Source organism: Genypterus blacodes, unplaced genomic scaffold, assembly GCF_046128005.1.
Source record: "Genypterus blacodes isolate CSIRO-AG114 ecotype Tasmania unplaced genomic scaffold, CSIRO-AGI_Gbla_v1 ptg000243l_1, whole genome shotgun sequence".
NCBI lineage: Eukaryota > Metazoa > Chordata > Actinopteri > Ophidiiformes > Ophidiidae > Genypterus > Genypterus blacodes.
The window spans coordinates 189,770-210,064 of record NW_027467041.1 but is presented as its reverse complement, the minus strand read 5'-3'; the positions used below and the strand labels follow the sequence as shown (position 1 = coordinate 210,064).

At 47.7% G+C, this 20,295-nt stretch overlaps 2 protein-coding genes across 2 annotated transcripts; one reads left to right on the top strand and one right to left on the bottom strand.

The window, feature by feature from the left end:
* Positions 1 to 298: 298 nt before the first annotated feature.
* On the top strand, positions 299 to 11,108 carry LOC143016774 (monoacylglycerol lipase ABHD2). Its single transcript, XM_076171261.1, has 12 exons — positions 299 to 449; positions 1,725 to 1,813; positions 2,526 to 2,556; positions 2,700 to 2,915; positions 5,365 to 5,540; positions 5,769 to 5,936; positions 6,379 to 6,562; positions 6,982 to 7,074; positions 7,236 to 7,337; positions 7,489 to 7,558; positions 7,662 to 7,746; positions 9,748 to 11,108. Exons 4-12 carry the CDS (start codon positions 2,707 to 2,709, stop codon positions 9,954 to 9,956), a joined length of 1,296 nt encoding a protein of 431 aa, XP_076027376.1. The 5' UTR covers positions 299 to 449; positions 1,725 to 1,813; positions 2,526 to 2,556; positions 2,700 to 2,706; the 3' UTR covers positions 9,957 to 11,108.
* A 3,693-nt stretch (positions 11,109 to 14,801) lies between these two features.
* Positions 14,802 to 18,830, bottom strand: LOC143016776 (retinaldehyde-binding protein 1-like). The gene is made up of 8 exons (XM_076171263.1): positions 18,778 to 18,830; positions 18,077 to 18,117; positions 17,566 to 17,694; positions 17,258 to 17,462; positions 15,968 to 16,146; positions 15,684 to 15,842; positions 15,454 to 15,564; positions 14,802 to 15,257 (listed from the first exon to the last, which is right to left on the bottom strand). The coding sequence occupies exons 2-8, from the start codon at positions 18,083 to 18,085 to the stop codon at positions 15,111 to 15,113; spliced, it is 939 nt and encodes a 312-aa protein (XP_076027378.1). The 5' UTR covers positions 18,086 to 18,117; positions 18,778 to 18,830; the 3' UTR covers positions 14,802 to 15,110.
* Positions 18,831 to 20,295: the final 1,465 nt, after the last annotated feature.

Sequence of the window (20,295 nt, the reverse complement as noted above, 5' to 3'; positions counted from 1 at the left end):
TGGAGGTTCTAGCTACAAAAATATTACGGCTGCAAATAGTGGTAAGTGGTGAGTTCTATTTGGTATCTATGTTTAATGATAACCCATGGTAAGATACGACAATGTTTCATTGGTTAATACAAATACATTTAGCTATCTAATAACAAAATTCGTAATCTAAAGGCGACAGAAGGGATTTGGGAGGATTTGAACGCAGCAGCAGTGTGGATGTTGATTTGGGAGGACTGGACATTGGCCACGCCCACCCTTGACCGGTTTTGCCAATCAGAGCGCAGCTATCTCTGCCATCTCATCCCGTCTCGGAAGTGAAAGATGTCAGCAGCAGCAGCGGCGCTTCCAGCGTGAGTAGATGACGAGAGAACAGCCATGATCCACGGCCACAGCGTCCACAAACACAGGAAACCCACGGATACGAAGAGGCGATAGTGGCTTCATGAGAGCGGGCAGAGGTGAGTGGAGATGCTGCGTACTGTCTGCCTGTCTGTATGTGCGCGTGCCCCGTCTGTCTGATGCTGCTTCAATTGCTCGCTAATTAACATAAGAAAGAGACACATTCCACACCGTTCTGCCCTCTAATCTTCCATTAAACTAAGGCGAGGAGGGAAATTGTAGGAAACCGAGCGTTGTTACGTCTCTATGTTGTGTTTTGGCGAAGTTAATGCGCCTGCTCATCCTCCAGGGTGGCTAACAGGCTTTAATGCGAGGATGAAGCTAGCTAGCCTGATGCAAAACAAGCCTGATGCAAACGTAACAAATACATTCCGTTATTTCTTTATTCTCCTATGTCGTTATTTGTGTTTGTTGCCCTCTTGGATGACCGGGACAGTATGTGCCCGACACAGCTGCAGCTTGTTATGGGTCGTGACAAAGGAGGAAGTGCTAACATGAACGCTAGCTGCTGCTCACATGTCGCATTAGATCACAGAGGGTTGATATGAAGAGTTCATGTTTTCATATCAGCTGGTTCACTCGATCAGATCAGCTGTTCACTCGGGAGCATTCAGACCTGCAGCTCTGACTTGGTGGAGGTATATAAGCAGTATGTATCCTACAGTTATGTGATATAAATCAATATTACCGGACCATATTTGCACATAACTCGTATGTTGTTACGTGTATGGAAATATAGCCGTGAATATTTAGTAATATGCAAAGCCGCACTGTATCAGCTTCATTGTTTTCAGGTCTGTAAGAGCTTTTGAACCTTTTTCCCCCTCGGTTCTGTCGGTTTGGTGCATTAGTTTGAGGTTTAGATTTTATTACTGTATAGTTTCGTGAGTATTTATAGGGTAAATGCGAAACATTACTGGTTACTTTTTGTCTTAACAGTATTGTCAGACTGTATTGTAAATTTAAAACACGCAAATAAGGCAGGAAACCTCACTTCACTTTGAGCCGCAGTTACAACAGAATCATTAGTTTAACTTTGGCAGAAGGAGACTGAGATGTAATCAGTTTTGATTTCTAATTGAATATTTTATAATTAAAATCTTGTTATGTCCTGTCTGCTCAGAAACACGAGCCAGTTTGATCAGAACATCAAGGGAATGAACGTCTTTCATTTAGTTTCCATTCAGATAAATGACCTTATGTCATCTCTTTAACTCTGCATGCTGTGTTTACATGTTTACTGTGTTTACTGTGTTTACTGGAACTGAATGATGCTGAGTTATGATCTGGACACTTAAATGAGTTTATCCTTTGTTCTGTGTTTTGCTCTCCAGGATTGACGATATCACTGTGACCCCCAACACCGCACCTTTTTATACTTTTGGAGCTCCAAGTTTCTATTGGAGGATAACTTGAATATAATGTAAGTAAAATGTTTCTCTCACTTCTTCATATTTCATCATCTTTTCTCTTGGTTGTACTGATCCGGTACATTTGGTTTGATGTTGTAAGGAAACGTGATGATAACAACACAGCTGATAATTGTGAAACACTGAACCACAACTTCTGTTTTCTGTGGGAACTGTGACCTTTATGACCTGCAGAAGAACCAAAGATGCCTTTAGATGATCAGAAATCATTTAGTGGGGTTTAGTAGCTTAATATTTGCTACTTTCATTTAAGTTTCTATTGTTCATATAAGGATAAAATGCATAATGTAGTAATGTATCAACAGTTTGGTGACATCAATGTTGTTACTGTTAGGTTGGTGACATCAATGTTGTGCCTTTGTGACGCCACTGTTGTTTACTTAAGCAGCTCTGGACTCAGATGTCTGAAGCTTCACAGTGTTTTGACAATTTAGTTTCCTAATGAGACATATAAAAGAACGTTTTAGTGTCCCGCCGTCTGCTTAAGTAACAAGTGATTACATTCCCGGTCAAGAGGAAACAAACGTGCCTCTACTCTCTCTACTCCTGTATGTTATGTAACACCTCTGTGTTTAATGTGTCGTCCCATCAGTTAACATGTATGAATAAGAAGTGATGTTGTTGATTATTGAGTCCCAATGTGTCTGATGGATGTAGATTACATGTCTAGTGTGATTAAGGTGAGTGTCGCTCTGTTCCCCTCAGTTGCTGCACCCTGTTGAGCACCAAACTCCAGGTCAGTGAGACGCCATCATGACTTTAAATCAATTCACATTGATTCTTATTCTTCCTCTCGTTCTTGTTTACGTGTTACTACAATGTTCACTCTTAGCTTCATGTGCATTTCTTTGCTCCACTGTGTTCTTTATTGTTTTGTAGCCTAACCATGAGCACCCACGAGTCAGACTTGCACACCATCGCCCCGGAGCTGCCGGCCATGTTCGACGGCGTGAAGATGGCGGCGGTGGCCACGGTGCTTTACATCATCGTGCGCTGCCTGAACCTGAAGAGCCCCACAGCGGCGCCAGACCTCATCTACCAGGACACACCGCTCAACCGCTTCCTGCTCAAGTCCTGTCCTCAGCTGACCAAAGAGTGAGTGGCTTTGGGAGCGTTCCCTGCTCCGTGTCTGTCACTGCCACTATCACCATGGAAATGGCACCGGTGCCTCCATCTGGGGCTGCAGAGGAGGGAGCAGTGTGTCTGGCGACGCTGCCATCTGCTCTTCTCATTCCTTAGGCTGCCACATGTTTGAAGCAGAGACTTCTGTTTTCGTCATTCATGTATGAATCACGGCACATGAACGTATCTGGAGGCTTTTTTAACGTCACATCAGGTTCTGTCATAGTGACTTTGTAAACATGGACCTGCTCTCTGCACGGTGAGGATATTTGTATTCATTAGTATCCTCGTCTCGCCTGAGGCCTCTTTTACCTCGCATCATTTGAATCTTTCACCAGAGCTCAAAATTACTAATGCAAAACAGCGAAGGAGGACATTTATTCTTTTAATATTTCAGAGCCGGTCTGCAGCAGAGCTCTGGTTCCCCTGTGAGCATCAGGGGCCACATCCTGCCCGTGATGTAATGATCTTGCGAAACCTTCAGCTCCACATGTCTGCTTATATAACCTATTGTTACCGAGCTCTGTCTCTCTCAGCTGCAGTGTCAGGAGGCCTGGCTGAGGTTCACATTTGTGTCTGGACGCTGAGCTGAAGGCTAGAGTTGATCTTTTAGAGACCCGTAGTTCTGCTCTCTGTGTTCTGATTTGAATTCCCTGCTGCGCTGCTGCCCATGGACATTCTTCAGGGCGAGTTCAGCAGAGTGTGTAACTGTGCTGTTGATAAGTCAAGTTTACTGACTCGTCCTGTCACCCAGCGCTGTTACATAAGAAGATCAATGCACAGAGCAAAGCACAGGAGGGGGCGGAGGAGTGAACGTGCCAGAGCGTCTGCATTCCTGCTTTAGTGTGCCAGTTTGGGCAAACACACCCTGTAGGTCAAACTGGCAAACACTGGCAAACACACCCTGTAGGTGTGCCTGTCACTCTCTGGATAGTCTTTGTTGAGCTTCCTAAATGTTCTGGCCCTATGAAGAGACGATGTCATCCTGTGGTTCAGCTGTGTTCATGTATTAGAACACGAGTTCAGTGTTGGTTGAACTCTGAACAGCTTGATGATGGAGCCTCTTCCTCTTATCCTCCTCACAGCAGCGAGGTCGTCCCCTCCCTGTGATTAAGCCGGCCCAGTCCCTTCTAGAATAGCGGATTACATTATCCTGTTGCTGCCATAATCAGCAGTGGTTTTAATTGAGCTGTTGTGGAGAGCCTCGTGTAAGTGTGTGTGTGTGTGTGTGTGTGTGTGTGGAGTAATTGTCGCATAGTTGGAGATGATGAGCACAAGGTTGAAGGTGTTGTGTAACTGTTGATGTAACGGAACACTTTGCACTCTGCTGATACCTACCTACAGTGTGTGTGTGTGTGTGTGTGTGTGTGTGTGTGTGTGTGTGTGTGTGTGTGTGTGTGTGTGTGTGTGTGTGTGTGTGTGTGTGTGTGTGTGTGTGTGTGTGTGTGTGTGTGTGTGTGTGTGTGTGTGTGTGTGTGTGTGTGTGTGTGTGTTGGTCTGCGTGTACACACTCGTGCCTGCACCTGGTGTTTGTCCCTGAGTTTACAATTACGCCGATCTCTGTTATCTTCTGCTCATCACCACCACCAAGACGATGAACAGGAGTGTTCATGTCATAGGAACATGAAAGTGAGCCAGAGGGGTTCAGATAGGAGCTCCTGTCACTCTGCTCAAGCTGAGGAGGAGGAGGAGGAGAAGGGGGGAGGAGGAGGATGGCTTTCTATAAAGGAAACAGGCTTGTCTTTAATTGATAAGTGTGCATCTTTGTGACGTTATTGAAAAGCTTTTAGTGTATAGAATGACAGCGTGTCACATTCATTACTCTGCCTGCCTCAGCACTTCTCTAAGTCACACTGGGATGACATTCACACTAGAAAGCGTGTGTGTGTGTGTGTCTGTATTTATATGCTAATCCATAAAATGAAGTTGGAGAAGTGTGGAGTCATGAAGTCGTACACAAGTACGACAACAGGACACAGAGGTTTATGTGCCAAAGTATGGAAATGTGATCAGATTGCATTGTGATGAGATTAAGGGATTAAGTGCTGCATCTCCTCTGCTTCTTGAAATTATTATTAAATTTGTAAGAGTTTGTAGTCAAATCCAGATGGTCAGCATGGTTCTGGTTTGGATCGTTTGTGTGGTGCTGTGGTTCATCTTTAGTTGTGTGTGTGTGTGTGTGTTGCCGTGTTTGGCCTTGTTGTCTATAAGTACCGTGCTGTCAGGAATGTGCTGACATGAACAGCTGCTGTCTGTGGGAGCACTGACAGGAATATGACTTGGCAAACGTCTGCCTCATAAACCAGGATAGCATAGTCAGATAGATAATATTGTGTCTTTATTTAGCTCCTGAGCTTCGACCAAATGCAAATATTTCCCAGCACACCTTTGTGAATCCAATCTCCTGTCTGCTCTCTTCCAGGTACATTCCTCCGCTGCTGTGGGGAAAGAGCGGCCACCTGCAGACGGCCCTGTACGGGAAGCTGGGGCGGGTCAGCTCTCCTCACCCCTGTGGTATCAGGAAGTACCTCCCCATGCAGGACGGGGCCACGGCGACCTTTGACCTCTTTGAGCCTCTGGGGGACCATCGGACTGGAGGTGATGCATGGGATCAAGGCTTCTTTACTGATCGGTGCTATTTTGCATGTTTGTTATGGTTATTTTGTTGCTGCCTGCCTCTCTTGTGCCTTTGTCTGTGTGTGTCTGTGTGTGTCTGTGTGTGTCTGTGGTGCTGAGCCATGTAGGAGTGTGAAATCCTCTCCCTTCTCACGTGCGTTGACATGTTTGTCACTGGCATGACTCTGACCCATCTGCCTGTTTCACCAGATGACATCACCATGGTGATATGCCCCGGTATCGGTAACCATAGCGAGAAGCACTACATCCGGACGTTTGTGGATTACTCCCAGAAGGACGGCTACCGCTGTGCTGTGCTCAACCACCTGGGAGCTCTGCCCAACATCGAGCTCACCTCTCCACGCATGTTTACCTACGGTGAGACCTCAGAGCTCAGAGCCTCACTCAGTACAGATGACTGAAAGAGACACGGGATTTGGTTTGACCCGCTGATCAGTAAAGCTGCATCATCATCATCATCCTCCTCCTCATCTTCATCATCAGCCTGCTGCTCTCATTCCTTTAGTGCTGTTGAGGTTTAACATTGTGATCTCACTTCATCAGATATCAGAGAATTATTTTTAAAGTGCTTTTGTTCAAATCCTCTCCCTTTTTAAATTCGATCCTCTCCAGTTTAGCTAAATGGATTCTAATGATCTCTGCTGTCTTTGACACAAACCTCAGGATCTCAGGAATGTGAGACCCTGGCTCTTACAGGCCGCTTTAAAAGAAGTCAAGGTTGAGACATAAATGAGTGTAATCCTCTAAGCTGCAGGCCTCTTCATGCCTCACTGCTCTCATCTCTTGCCCTCCTTCCCAGGGTGCACCTGGGAGTTTGCAGCCATGGTGGGATACATCAAGCGCGCCTACCCTGAGACCCAGCTGATCGTGGTCGGCTTCAGTCTGGGCGGGAACATCGTCTGCAAGTTCCTGGGAGAGAACAAGACCAACCAGGACAGAGTGCTGTGCTGCGTGAGTGTGTGCCAGGGCTACAGCGCGCTCAGGTGGGATACGACGCACAACACACACCTGAATAACACACAACACACTGCAACACACACAACCTTTAATAGGTAGAATAGTGAGTGAGTGAGTGAGTGAGAGTTTCTGTTCAATTCCTCTTCACCTGTCAGCTTTATTCTGTTTCCTACACACACTTGTGATGATAATGACACAGCCCTGATATTTGTTTAATCATAGAGTAATATAGTAATATTGTGAGCTTAAGTGTCTCATGTTGCCTCCGTCTGCCCGTGTCACTGATCTGCATGTTCCTGTCTGACACCGGCTGCTCTCCAGCGTGACTCTTTGTCTGCTGGATTACACGGAGCATTCAGCGAGGCGTTAGGAATGCAGCTGCGCAAAGCTGACTTCCTGTGTGTGCGTGTGTGTGTGTGTGTGTGTGTGTCTCTTTAACTCTCAGGGCCCAGGAAACCTTCCTACAGTGGGATCATTGCAGACGCCTGTACAACTTCCTCATGGCCGACAACATGAAGAAGATCATCCTGTCTCACAGGTTAGCAGAAAATCCCTGAATGAACACTTCAAAATCAAGCTTCTCCTTAACCTGCCTAACTACCTGACAGTCCTAACGTAGTGCTGATGGCTGAGTTAGGGACCACACATGGAGCGGCCATTGGTTGACTTTAAACGTGTGTGTGTTCCTGCATTTTCCAGGCACAGCTTGTTTGGAGAGAGCTCAGTCAAAATGATGGACTGGAACCTGAGTCGGTTGTACACGGCGACGTCCCTCATGCAGATAGACGACAACATCATGAGGTAAGGGGAGGAGCTAAAGGCTGATCTGTGGTCCTGATGACCTCCGTGTCTAATCTGACCTCAGCCCTGCCTGGAGCTCCCTGTCACTCATCAGCCTCGTTGATGTTGAGCAGATTTGCATGTTTTCTAAATGTCCTTTGGTTTCCTACAGAAAGTTCCATGGCCACAGCACTCTGAAGGAGTACTATGAGAAGGAGAGCTGCGTCCATTACATTCACAACGTAAGAACGGATCCCTTTACACTTCCTGCCTCGTCTCACTGCACTGATCGCTTTATGGCGTCTCTCTGCGTGTTTGTTAACGTGTGGACCTTTCCTTCCCCAGGTCAACGTGCCACTGCTGCTGGTGAACTCAGCCGACGATCCTCTGGTCCACGACTCGCTGCTCACCATCCCTCGCACACTAGCAGGTAACAAGTCACAGCGACGCATCAACGAGTCACAGCTAAGCTTACATGCAGCATGGAAACAGCTGACGGTCTTCAGGATCTGTCAACTGTTTCTGCAGTATTCCAATAAATATGAATCAACTCCCCAGATTTAGACACAATGTGTTTAACCTGGACATCATGGTGACACACACACACACACACACACACACACACACACACACGTGGTGACGCACTCCTCTGTGGAAACGGTGAAATGTAGAAAGACCTTTGCACCTTGAATAGGAGCTCGGTGAATGTCTGCGGTAGAATGTCACACACACGCACACACACACACACAGTATTCCTGAGTGTTAGAGTTCATCCTCGTTCCCAAATGTGAATTCCATTTCCACAAGTTTCAAACTCTCCTTTATGTGCCTGCGACCTTCTGGCTCCTGCTATATTTAAACTTACCGGCAACTTATACTATTTTGGAAATGCAGAGTCTCTAATGCATGTGTGTGTGTGTGTGTGTGTGAGTGGGTGAGGCTGGATTGGAAATAGTTGAAACTCAAGCCTAATGTGTCTCTGGAGTGTAATGCTGACTGAGAAGAGGATCAGCTGGCCCGTCTGTCCCCTTTGCCCTATAATGTGAAGCCGTGACTCAGCCACACACACACACACACACACACACACACACACCGCTGCTAGGAAGAGACGACACACTAATATGCTCTGTGTAATTCCTGCTTTAATGAGCTCAGATCGGAGAGGAGAGCAGCTCACAGGTTTACTAAGAAGTCAAGGATGTGAAGTAGAGACTGAGAGTCACACCCACACAGGGAGAAGATGGAGGGATAGACAGACAGTTAAAGACTCGTTTCCTGATGGATGAAGGCCTTAAAGAGTCCAAATCCAAACAGCTTCTTCCCTGGCTGCGTCCTCAGGGAGAAGTTAGAATCCTAAAGGAGCCCTGAGCTGAAGAATGCCCCGTCCCCTCTGTCACTGTGCCTGATGGCTCCTGGTCTCCAGAGGCGTTCAGGCGCACCGGGGCAGCTTAGCGTCTGAAAGCAGGGTGGGTGAGATCTCAGCCCTCAGTGGAGCCTCAGCTGAGTCTCCCACTAACCCAGATACCAGGGGGATAAAGAGATCCAGGCCGGCTCCACTCCGCCGCGAGGAGATGTGACCCACTTACCTACTCACTGCTCCTGATGGGCAGGTCGCCACGTCCCTGCCATCAGTGTGTGTGTGTGACTGTGTGTGTGTGTGTGAATGAGCGTGAGGTCCCTGCTAAGCTCTTTGGTGGTAAAGCTCTATACAAGCTCAGCCCCTTTAACATTTAGACTTGAAAGAGTTTCAGCTTCTCTCTCTTCTCTAAACGCAGCCTAATGAGAGTCAGAGTTGTGTAGGCCTCTAACATGCAGGTGAGACGTGTGCAGACTGTTAACACACACCGTTAACACACACACAGCAGCTGAGCTCTCTGAGGGGACATTTTGTTTGTGGGCTCGACGCTCGCTGCCATCTTGTCCAGGGTTTGGAGCCAACAAACACAAGTGTGATCAAAGAGGATGAAAGGGGAAGCAAAGGCCTGAGACTGAGCTCTGAGCCCTTTTTGTGTGTGTGTGTGTGTGTGTGTGTGTGTGTGTGTGTGTGTGTGTGTGTGTGTGTGTGTGTGTGTGTGTGTGTGTGTGTGTGTGTGTACAATAACTCCTAACAGCCGCATCAACTGTTCCTCATGTTTTACTTCCTGTACAGTCTGAGGCATTATGACTGTTGCACCATTCTGCACTTTCACGTGTTCTTGGAAGTAGTGGTCACACACACACACACGCTTGTCAGTCATGCTGTTATCTGTGATGACCTCACAGACGCACCCTGGCTATCAGGTGTGTGTGTGTGTGTGTGTGTGTGTGTGTGTGTGTGTGTGTGTGTGTGTGTGTGTGGACAGTGAGGCCGTGTTGTTGCTCAGATACTGATGAATGAACGTTGGCCTGGTTACGGACCCTTTCATAACCCTGTGTGTGTGTGTCTCTGCAGCTAAGAAGCAGAACGTGGTCTTCGCCCTGACGCTGCACGGAGGCCACCTTGGTTTCTTCGAGGGCGCCGTGCTTTTCCCCGAGCCGCTCACCTGGATGGACAAAGTGATCGTGGGCTACGCCAACGCCATGTGCCAGTGGGAGAAACGGAAACCTCCGTGCCAAAAAGCCCCCATGAGCCAGGGCTCCTGTGCAGAGCAGAAGGCCTAACGCTCACACACTCCCTCTCTCTCTCTCTCTCTCTCTCTCTCTCGGTCTCTCCCTCCCCTCTGACCTCTCACCTTTGGCGACCCCAGTACTGAGGAGACCTCTGAACCAAACCTGAAACTGCTCTCTCTTCTCTGCCTTCTCCTCCAGTGCTCCTCTCTCTCCCTCTCTCTCCCTGTGGTGTCTTCATGCCTTCCCCACTCCGTCACCTTACAGTAGACGAAGAAAACAAACTGGACTAACTGCCTTTGTGCTCTTTTTCCATGGCGGGGAGTTTGAGTGGCACATTCAGCGTCGGCCCTTAACAAACGGAGGCATCGACCGAAAAATCTCAACAGAGAGGAAGTGGGAGTGGCTTTGTGTCCACTTTAGAGTTCACCAGTGAAAACAAGAGCACACATGAAGCCTCCTGGGACGCCGGGACGTGACGGAGCTCACTGCTGATCACCGCCAAGGCCATCTAGCCTAGTCTGCTGTCTGAACCACAGCCTCTTTGTAGTGTGTATGTGTCTGTGTGTAGACTGAGCGTCAGTTACCTCACCTGTGACTGAACATGAACATTTACTCCAGACTCCCCCCCCACCCCCCCCCCCGGCGCTCTGTTCGAGTCGTCCCCGCACTCTCGGGTGAAGAGTTGCTCCGTTTGTTTGTAGAATATTGATGATTTAAGTGTTATTGTGGGTTTTTGGCCTCATTTTTCTTGCTCACACAGCCCCGCCCCCTCCCTCACAAAGCCCCAACCCCTCCCTCAAGAAGCCCTGCCCCTCACTCCCGCAGCCCCGCCCCCTCTTCCACAAAGCCCCACCCCCTCCATCACCGGGACACACAGCTCCCATATTTGGCACCAAACACTTTGCCGTCACGTAGATAACGGTAAAGGAGGCGACTCCGTCTGGGCTCGACCTCAGACTGGATCTGTTCACATTCCCGCCCTCACATTCTGGAGTTTTTTTTTATTGAAGTGCACTTTACACACTGAACGCCACGATGTGTTACTTTGCTTCTTCCTTTGTTTCTTCTTATTCGTTTGTTAGCCCAAAGCGTGGAGGTTTAGTTCCGGGGAGGAGGAGCTCGAGGGAGCGAGGACGATGACGTCATGACGTCAGATGACTCGGCTGCTCCTCGCCCTCTCTCTGTCGCCGGCGTCTTTGAGCTCAGCTGCTCTGTCGTCTTCCTTTGATCAGCTCTAGATTCTGCTCTAGAGACGTCCCTGCTTCTTCTTGATTCTGTTCAAGTGGCATTTTACTTTTGCACAAACGTCTCAGTGCCCTCTGTCAGTCAGTCGGGCCGAGGCTCCGTGAGGTGCAGCCGTCGCACAGAAGCCGTGCTGCTGCTGCTCAAGGGCACTGCGGCAGGGTTGCGGTAGATCTTCTCTGTCTGATCTGAGCTGGGAGGTGGGATGAGTCGGCGTGCTGAGGAGACGGCGCTAAACCAAAACTTGACTTTAGTGGATTGTGTGTAGAAAACTGGTCAGTGTCAGATTGCGTAACTTTTTTTTTTTTTTGATTCTTTATCTTAAACGTGACATGTAAGCTGAGGGGAAACGCTGGAAAGCAGAAACACGGACTGGAACATGGCAAAGACCTGCTGACGTGTTTGGCTGAGCGGTCTTGTTGAATGAGCTCAGCAACTCTGAGACCTGTAGACGCCCCGTAACCCCAATTTAATTTACAATTAGTTGCAGAAACCTCTAGAAACTAAGGACGCTTCAGTCCAGCCAAGGAACCTGAAGTGTTTAGGTCCCTATGAACACTGTGAGGGGGCGGAGCCAGGACAGAGAGAGGAGAGGAGAGGAGAGGAGCAGCGTCTGGTAGAGAGGAGTCATGAATGATTGAAGCCTTTGTTCTGAGCAGTGAGGTGTTAACATGTCAGGTCACATCAGCATCATCTTCATCATCAGCTTCCCTTTTAAATGTCCTGTAGTTCTCCTCCTCTGCTCCTCTATGGTCCGTACACAACCTGGATAGGGCTGAAACTCTGAGATAGAGCTGTGAGTCGCTCTGTGTGTGTGTGTGTGTATGTGTGTGGCTCTAAACTGAGCAGGTCACAGCTCAAGCCCCCTCTATATGTGACTTTGCTCAGACTTGAGGGGCGCTTGTTGTTGTGTCCTTCAGAGACCTTGACCTCCCTCAGTCTCCTGTCCCCCCAGTCAGGTCTTTGTTATGATGCATTCAGGTGCTTCTCCTCAAAACGGTCATTTCCTCATTTCAGGAAAGCGTGCATCTTAGTGTCATACGCCTGATGATGAAGAGGCCACTGCAGCACAGGAAAGTGAAGTTGTGTGTTGATTCTCATTTGTCCTTTGTTAACAAATTAACCCTTAACTCAGCTGGTGTTTAAAATGAGGCCGACCTCATCCTGCAGACGAACCTGACAGATGTGCTGACCGTTTTCTTGGAGAGCAGCCTGAATGTGTGAGCCTCAGGTTGAGCCCCCTTTGTCTGGACCTCGGGGACACACACACACGTCCTGTCGTTCCTCCTGCCCCCCTGTCCCGCGTTTCTCTCAGACCACAAATCAGTGTTGCCCTCTGTTGTCAGGGAGAGCAAATTACAACTGCCAGTCCTTCCCCTGCAGTGAGACCACAGAGGCGTCCGGTCTGACGCTCCTAATGATACCTCATCACACACACACACACACACACACACACACACACACACACACACACACACACACACACACACACACACACAGGGGCAGTCTGATGTATTTGGCGTGTAAAGGAATCTCCTCTCCACCAGCACTAACCTGTGTCTGCTGGGACGCCCATGGTTCTTTGGGATTCTTTGCCTTCCAACTTTGCACAGAAATGCATGTTTGGATTTATGATTTTTTTTCTTTTCTATTTGGTTGTTTTTGAGTATTCTTTTGTATATTGTGTTGTTCTCCTGTATTCCTGTTGTCATGGTTTCCTTGTGTAAGTGCATCAGAGTGTGTGTTGATGACGTGTGTGTGTGTGTGTGTCCTGGGTCACATCACCTCTTCTGACTGACCTTTGAACCAAAACATGACTTTTGTTTAAACAGTGAAACGTTAGAGAAATGTAAAAAAAAAAAAGATGTATATTCAGAGATATGAGGGACCGGAGAGGAAAGATAAAGGCAATAACCAATCAGGGGAGGGGATGGGGGGGGTGAATGTAGTAAAGGGAAAATTGTGTCAAAGTATTATGAAACAAAGATAAGATACATGAGGCATCACTAATGCATGCTGGGATGTGGGTGTTCCTTTCCTGTGCTGATATGATCGTGTGCTCTGTGCTCAGCTTGACCCCCAGTGAGTCAGACCTCTTTGTTTTGGGAGACAGCGGGCCGTGTCTACCTGCTGGGCCGTGTCTACTCGCTGGGTCGTGTCTACTTGCTGGGAGAGGTCAAGAGGTCGAGTGTTAACCTGTTAAAATGTCAACGTTTTCCCAAAACACATGGGGGTGAATCTGCTCGGTGTTCTGTTCTGTTCCTCTAAAAGATTTCCAGACGGATGAGGGTCCAAACTGAAACCCCAAACCTCCTCCAGCTCTGATTCTGTGTTTACAGACATGTTGAGGGTGAAACACGGTCAGAGTTTGAGGCAGTGTGGATTTAAACTGGCACACGTGGAGTCATGATGTAACTTTGTTTTGCACCCCGGGTGTGTTTGGTCAAGAAAACAGTGGTGTGTATGTTTGTGTGTGTGTGAGCGTGTGTGTGTGTGTGTGTGTGTGATCTATTAACTTGAAGAAAAATGGTTATTGTGTTCCAAAATAAATTATTTTCTCAAAAGAAAAAAGTTGTGTGCGTCACTTCCCTTAACAAATGTTTTTATTTAAGTTTCCTTGCGATTCCTATCATGGACATTTGTTATCCAGGCTGACCCCTAGTGGCACTTAGGGGCATTACACACTCAGTTAATTGCAGCTCCTCTCCACATGCACACAGGTTCATGTACACGTGTGTGTGACTGGATTCATCTTTAGTGTTTCGTGGAAGTGTATTGTTTGATTTAAACAATATGAAACATGTTTTAATATGAACTGAAATCTTATTTAATATCAAGGTGTCATCAGGCTTGTTGGTCTGTTGCAGTGAGTTGATGATCCAGCAGATCAGCAGGCAGATAACAGGCGAGGTCGCTGGTCTGTTCAGCTGTTTGGGACATCTTGTACTGTCAAATATCTCTCTCTCTCTCTCTCTCTCTCTCTCTCTCTCTCTCTCTCTCTCTCTCTCTCTCTCTCTCTCTCTCTCTCTCTCTCTCTCTCTCTCTCTCTCTCTCTCTCTCTCTCTCTCTCTCTCTCTCTCTCTCTCTCTCTCTCTCTCTCTCTCTCTCTCTCTCTCTCTCTCTCTCTCTCTCTCGTGTGTGTTGGGGGTCTCCACAGTGTCAGCAGACAGATAACATGGATCGCAGCACAGAGGACGAAATATTTTCCTTCGTTTGCATTAAGGTCATCAAAAGGTCACTGTGCTCTGTTCTGGTGTGTATTTGAATGAAGCGCTGTACTTCAACCAAATGAGGAGACGACACACAGATCTGATTATTGAAGATACATTTCCAAATCCAATGCAAATAACAAAAAAGGATCTTTGTAGTAATACAGGCATCAGAGTCTTCATCAGTTAATACGTTCACATATGGACACAAGGCTGCAGCAGGACATCTGAAGGCTTCAACACGTTTACCTACCGTACATCTTCTCTCTTCATACGACTCTAATACTCACTCCTGACAACTTCATATACAGAATCTGGACTACAGCCGCTTCTTTACTCCCTCGTCTATCAGCCACAAGGCATCGCTGTGTTTATGAGGTTATGGACTTTTTATTTTAAGGCAAAGAACAGCAAATAGTTTGACCTGAGCTACAGCAACACCTTTCTCACCTCTCTCTCTCTCTCTCTCCCTCTCTCGCTCTCGCTCTCTCTCTCTCTCTCTCTCTCTCTCTCTGTGCTGTTACAGTGTAATCGGCTCGACCCTCCGTCACTCTCTGTACTCTCTAAACATCCATTTACTTTTCTACATCATGACCCATTTACAAATCCCCCCTTCCTCTCGACTCTAGATACGTCTGGAAACATAATGAAAATATCAACCTAGCTTTTATAAAATTCTCCTATCTGATGTGGATCACGTAGAAGCAGGTAGGGTGACGGACGCTCCTCTCCTCTGTCGCTCTGCTCTGCTGCTTCACAGAGCCGTGTCCTCCGAGCCAAACAGCTTGGTGGCGATGGCCTTTAAGTCCACCGGTGAGGCCTTTCCATCAAAGTCTGTGGGCAGGGTGCTGGGGTCAAAGTCCTTGAAGTAGTTGTCGAGCTCGTCGCCGTGCACGAGGACCTGAGGAGAGTCACACACAGGTGGGACGTGAGTGAGTGAGTGAGTGCAGGAAGTGAGGGAGGGAGTTTATAGCAGGTTTACTAATTGGAGATGATTGAAGGTTTTTGTGTCTCCATTTTTGGGTGAAAGACTCCAATCTCAGTTCAATGAGAAACACGTGGAGGCTCAGACTGCATGACCCTTGACCCCCTCTCACCCTCTCCAGCAGCTTGCTCTTCATGAAGGGCTTCACCACGTTGTAGGTAGTAGTGAAGTACCAGGGCTGGTGAGTGATGTGGACAGCTTTGAACCGAGCCGGGAAGGAGTCCTGAACACAAACACAAACAAACAACAGCAGGTTTGGACTCTCTCCTCTCTCCTCTCTCCTCTCTCCCTCCTGCTCCTCCTGAATGATAACAGTAACAAACTCTCAGTGTGGCCTCTGACCTGCATCATGTCCACCATCTTCTTCAGCTCAGCCGGTTTGATCCCTGAGGCGTGCTGCATGGTGAAGCCCTTAAAGTTCTCAATCAGGACAAAGCCATTGATCTGAGTTTCTTCACTCTCAAGCAGCTTCTCCAGGATTATGCAGTATGCCCTTAAAATCTGTCTCACACACACACACACACACACACACACACACACACACACACACGCACACACACACACAGAGGGATTACTGCATGGTCGCGGTGCTGCTTGATGTTGTGTGTAGCTTCCCTGTCTGTTACCTCATCGAAGGTGATCTCCTCCAGGTCCCAGTTCTGGATGTTGAAGAGCAGAACCACGCGGCCGTACTTGTCTCTGCTGGGCAGGACCACAGGGTACCCGGCCTCGATGGTGCTGCGGACCGCCTCGGGGGTCAGGTTCTCAAACAGCTCGGGGTAGTCTTTCCTGAAGCGCACGTAACCTAGACGACCCCAAATATACAAAGAACACAAAGCATCAACATGACAAAGGTCCTACATTCATTAATTTTTCAGTTATTAAGTCATTAGATAAGAGAAAGTATTTATAATAAGGAGTAGAAATACAGATTTTGCGGCCTGGTTTCAACCTTTCATGTCCAAATTTGGGGATTTCTGTGTTTTTACATCGTTTCCCTTTGAACTCTACTGGAGGAAAAGTAGAAGTTCTCCCAAAAGCCTCAAACATTCACATGCAGTCTGTGTGTAAATGCCTTTAGTTCAGAGTTTGATGTCCCAAACACAAAGAAGTCTCTGTCAAAGCCTCCGCTGTGTGCCGGGCCTCCAATTATCCCTCAGCATGTGAAGGAGAGTTCATGTGAACGTGCACGTGTGTTCACTGCTTCACTGGCAAACACCAATTAACCCCAGCAAACAAGTTCATGTTCACATCACAGCACATTCCCCTGTCACATGCGTGTGTGTTCTTTGTTATCTTGGTTCTAAGGTCTCATTGTTTCCCCTTGTGTTGAGGTTTAGATCACTAAACGAAGCTTCCTGTGTTTGTACTCAAGGATAAGAAAAGTAGAATAATACTTTGGCTTCATTTGTTTTTTGCTAGATTCCGAATGCTCCTTGTTTGTGTGTGAGAGTCCCACATCAGTGTGTGTGTGTGTGTGTGTTTAAGCACAGGCAGGGCGATGTTCCCAGCACAGCACAGCTAAAGTAAACTTGGCCCTATTAGGACACAAAGGAGGCCTTTGTCATTGGACACTCAGAGGCATCTCAGCTCCGAGCTCCTGGTTAATGAACACACACACACAAACACACACACACACACACACACACTCCTGTCAGCAAAGGGCAGGATTCATGCAAACCAGGACAAAAGAAGAAGTTTGGCCCTCAATTAGCAGAAGCATTGTTAGATCTCTGCAGCAGCTAGAAAACAATAGATTTACTAAATATTACAGGAAAAATATCCCTCTATGTTTGCGTCATGTGATAGATGGAGAATTGGGTGGCTTTATTATAATATTGATAATAATTCAGCCCTAATAACCCTGTACTAAGTGTCTCTGTGCCTCAGATGTGTCACTCAGCTGTCTCACTCACCCTTCATGAGCTCGTGGGCTCTAACCATGTCAAACTTCCGGGCCCTGAGGAATCTCAGCAGCACCGAATCCGGTTGTTCCTGGAAACGTTCCAGCACCATCTTGGCCAGGTCGTCCCCCTCGGCCGCTCTGTCCCTCATCGTGGCCCGCAGGTCTTTCAGCGACGTGGCTCTCCTCTCCTCTGTCTCGTTCAGCTCGTCCTTCGCCTGCAGACCAAAACCAGAGAGGAGATTTAGTGTCTAACATCCATCTGGACCTGTTTGAGTCTCCTAACACTCAATCTTTGTCCAGGTCTGAGTGAGTTTGCACCTTTTGTACAGTGTGAGCAGGCAGTTTGAGGCAGGGCCCAAACACCGGCCCGTGGTCCTTCACTGTCAGATGCTCGAGCTTGGACCTCATGCTCTGCTCCTCCTCTGACACCATACGGAAAGATCCAGCCTGCATGGAGACCAGAGAGGAGAATAAGTGTGTGTTTGTATCTTCATGTTGAGTACCGGTCCTCGTATTCAACATGATGCTTTGTTTCCTCTCACACACACACACACACACACACACGGACCTCTAGACCCCCTCGGCCCCTTGTCACCCAAAACGCGATGCACACCACTGAAGCGCTGCTTAATCTGCCTCACATGATCACAGACTGGACCTCTAAAGCCTCCTCATGTTAAGAGTCCGGCCCGGTGAAAACATCAAGCAGCACAACAACACAGAGCCACACAGTCAACACACACACACACACACACATACACAGTGACCAACACCAGAATTGGATTAAGCAAAGCAACACTCAGCGATCTGTTGAATAATTGAAACTCACCGCAGCCATGGTTACAGCGTCTCACAGCAGCTTCACTTACACTACAGAGGAAGAGGAAATGGAGCACATCAAAATGCATTCGTCCATTTGTTCTGTGCTCTCTAATCTCAGACATACAGGAGGCAGCTTCAAGCAAACATCAGAGAATCATCACCGTGACTTTATCTCACATATTAAACCTGCTGTTACATGGACACACACACACACTCTGTCAATGTCTTGGCAACGACTCTGTGATGAGTTAGTCAGTCAGTCATGTGTCAGTTTGACCGGATCGGCCGAAAACACAGAGCAGAGACAGAGAATCAGCCTTTTAAAGCTTCACACACACACTCTTAATATCACATCAAACACACTATTGATTCAGTTCTAACCAGGAATCATGAAGCATGTCACAGCTGAGGTGTCGCTCTAGATTACAGAGCAGGTTATGTGATCACCAGAGGGACAGATCCATGTTTTCCTCCTCCACCTTATTGATCCTTAGTCAAAGCGATCATCTCCACTTAAAACAACATCAATCTCCTTGACTGAGACGGCACAGAGCAGAATATTACATTTATATGGAGGGGAAAGTGGAATACATTGCGACACACTTCATTTAACAGCTTCACACACACACACACACACACACCGGCATTTCATTTCATATCCATGTAGAACTGTAACCTTTAGCAGCCATCAGAGTCCAGCAGTCTTACCTTAGAGCGCTCAGGATGGGAGGAAAGTGGAGAGAGTGACAGAGGAGAACAGGGGAGGAAAGAGGAGCAGGAGCCAGGTGGGGAGGAGTCGCCCGGCCTGTCACTCAAAGGGGGATTACAACCACACGGGGGATTACGCTGACGGGCTAATCTGCCTAAAACTGAGAGGAGGAGCAGGGATGGAGGAGGAGGAGAGATGGAATGGACTCACACACACACAATGAGGAGATGCAGGGAATGTGGAACGGTTCACGCTCACTAACGGAACGCTTTCAGAGTGAAATAAGTGAATTCTGAGGCTATCAGAGAAAGTTTGGACTCATTTAGTCTTGTGATTCATATCTCAGCGTGAGCTCGTTCCAACAATGCTGGAAGAATTTGATCCCAATTTCGTATAAGTCTTTTTCCTGGCAGCCGCCCATGAACGCCTCCCCAGCTGATCTGAGGCCACACAGGTTCATCTCCAGGCCCAAACCATGTAAACACAAGGATCAGATATGTAGAGATGCTATTGAAAGACTTAGATAGAGGCAGGAACATTGGATCGGGGCCTGTGCCTCTGTGTTCTCTCCAGGTGAGGACAGATTCACACCTGTGTGGTCAGGAAGTCTGGACTAGAAGTGATTTGCCATCTTGTGCCTCCATGTTTTGAGGAGCTGCACTCACACAGCTGCTCTGACCGCTCCATCCTACATGTGATGTGAACGGAGGGATTTGATCTTGATATTCTTGGGAACATTTCTCAGGAGGAACACACACACACACACTTACCACCTTACACATTCCTGGCTGCACATTCTTTAACACAGTGGGACCTCACAGCTGAGGGACTCACTTGTTTTCAGAGCCAGACTGCAGATTAATTATCCATGACTGGACGACATCACACAACTTTCCATCAACAAATCATAGGACACATTAATTGGATGTTATAATCTTTTGTTCGCGCACCGATCTTCAAGTGGCACCGTTGGCAGGACAACTAGTATTTTGTATTGTAGTGCTTGCACACACATTTACTTTTATCTTCACTGGTGTACATCGTAAATGTGTGTGTGTGTACAAGTATATAAGTAAGGAGTTGAGCCAAATGATGCATTAGTTGTTTCAGCGCTGAAGTGACTGTAGATTCCCTGGTGCTCCTTGTTGTTTCTGTTTGATATTTCAAGCCGCAGCCTGAAAAGTGAAGCTGCCTTTGGTTGAGGATGGAATCTGCTTTCCCGTGTGTGAGTGAGAGAAAGGCTGCAGATCAGAGCCGCGTCAGGGCCGACAGAGGAGGTTAATGAGCGTCTGTCCCACACTGAAGCTGGGCTGAAGCTCCCCTGCCTCCCTCCCCCCCTCCCCCTGCACACACTGAGGCCTCTGTCATCACGACCTGGCAGACTTACTGTACTCTGCTATTGTTCATCTCTCATTAGTGAGTTAGCGCTCATGAATAACCTCCTATCCCCTCTCAAAGACACACAGGGGTTAACAATGTCTCCATGCAGCATCAGGCCGCTCTATAGGGGTTTTTGT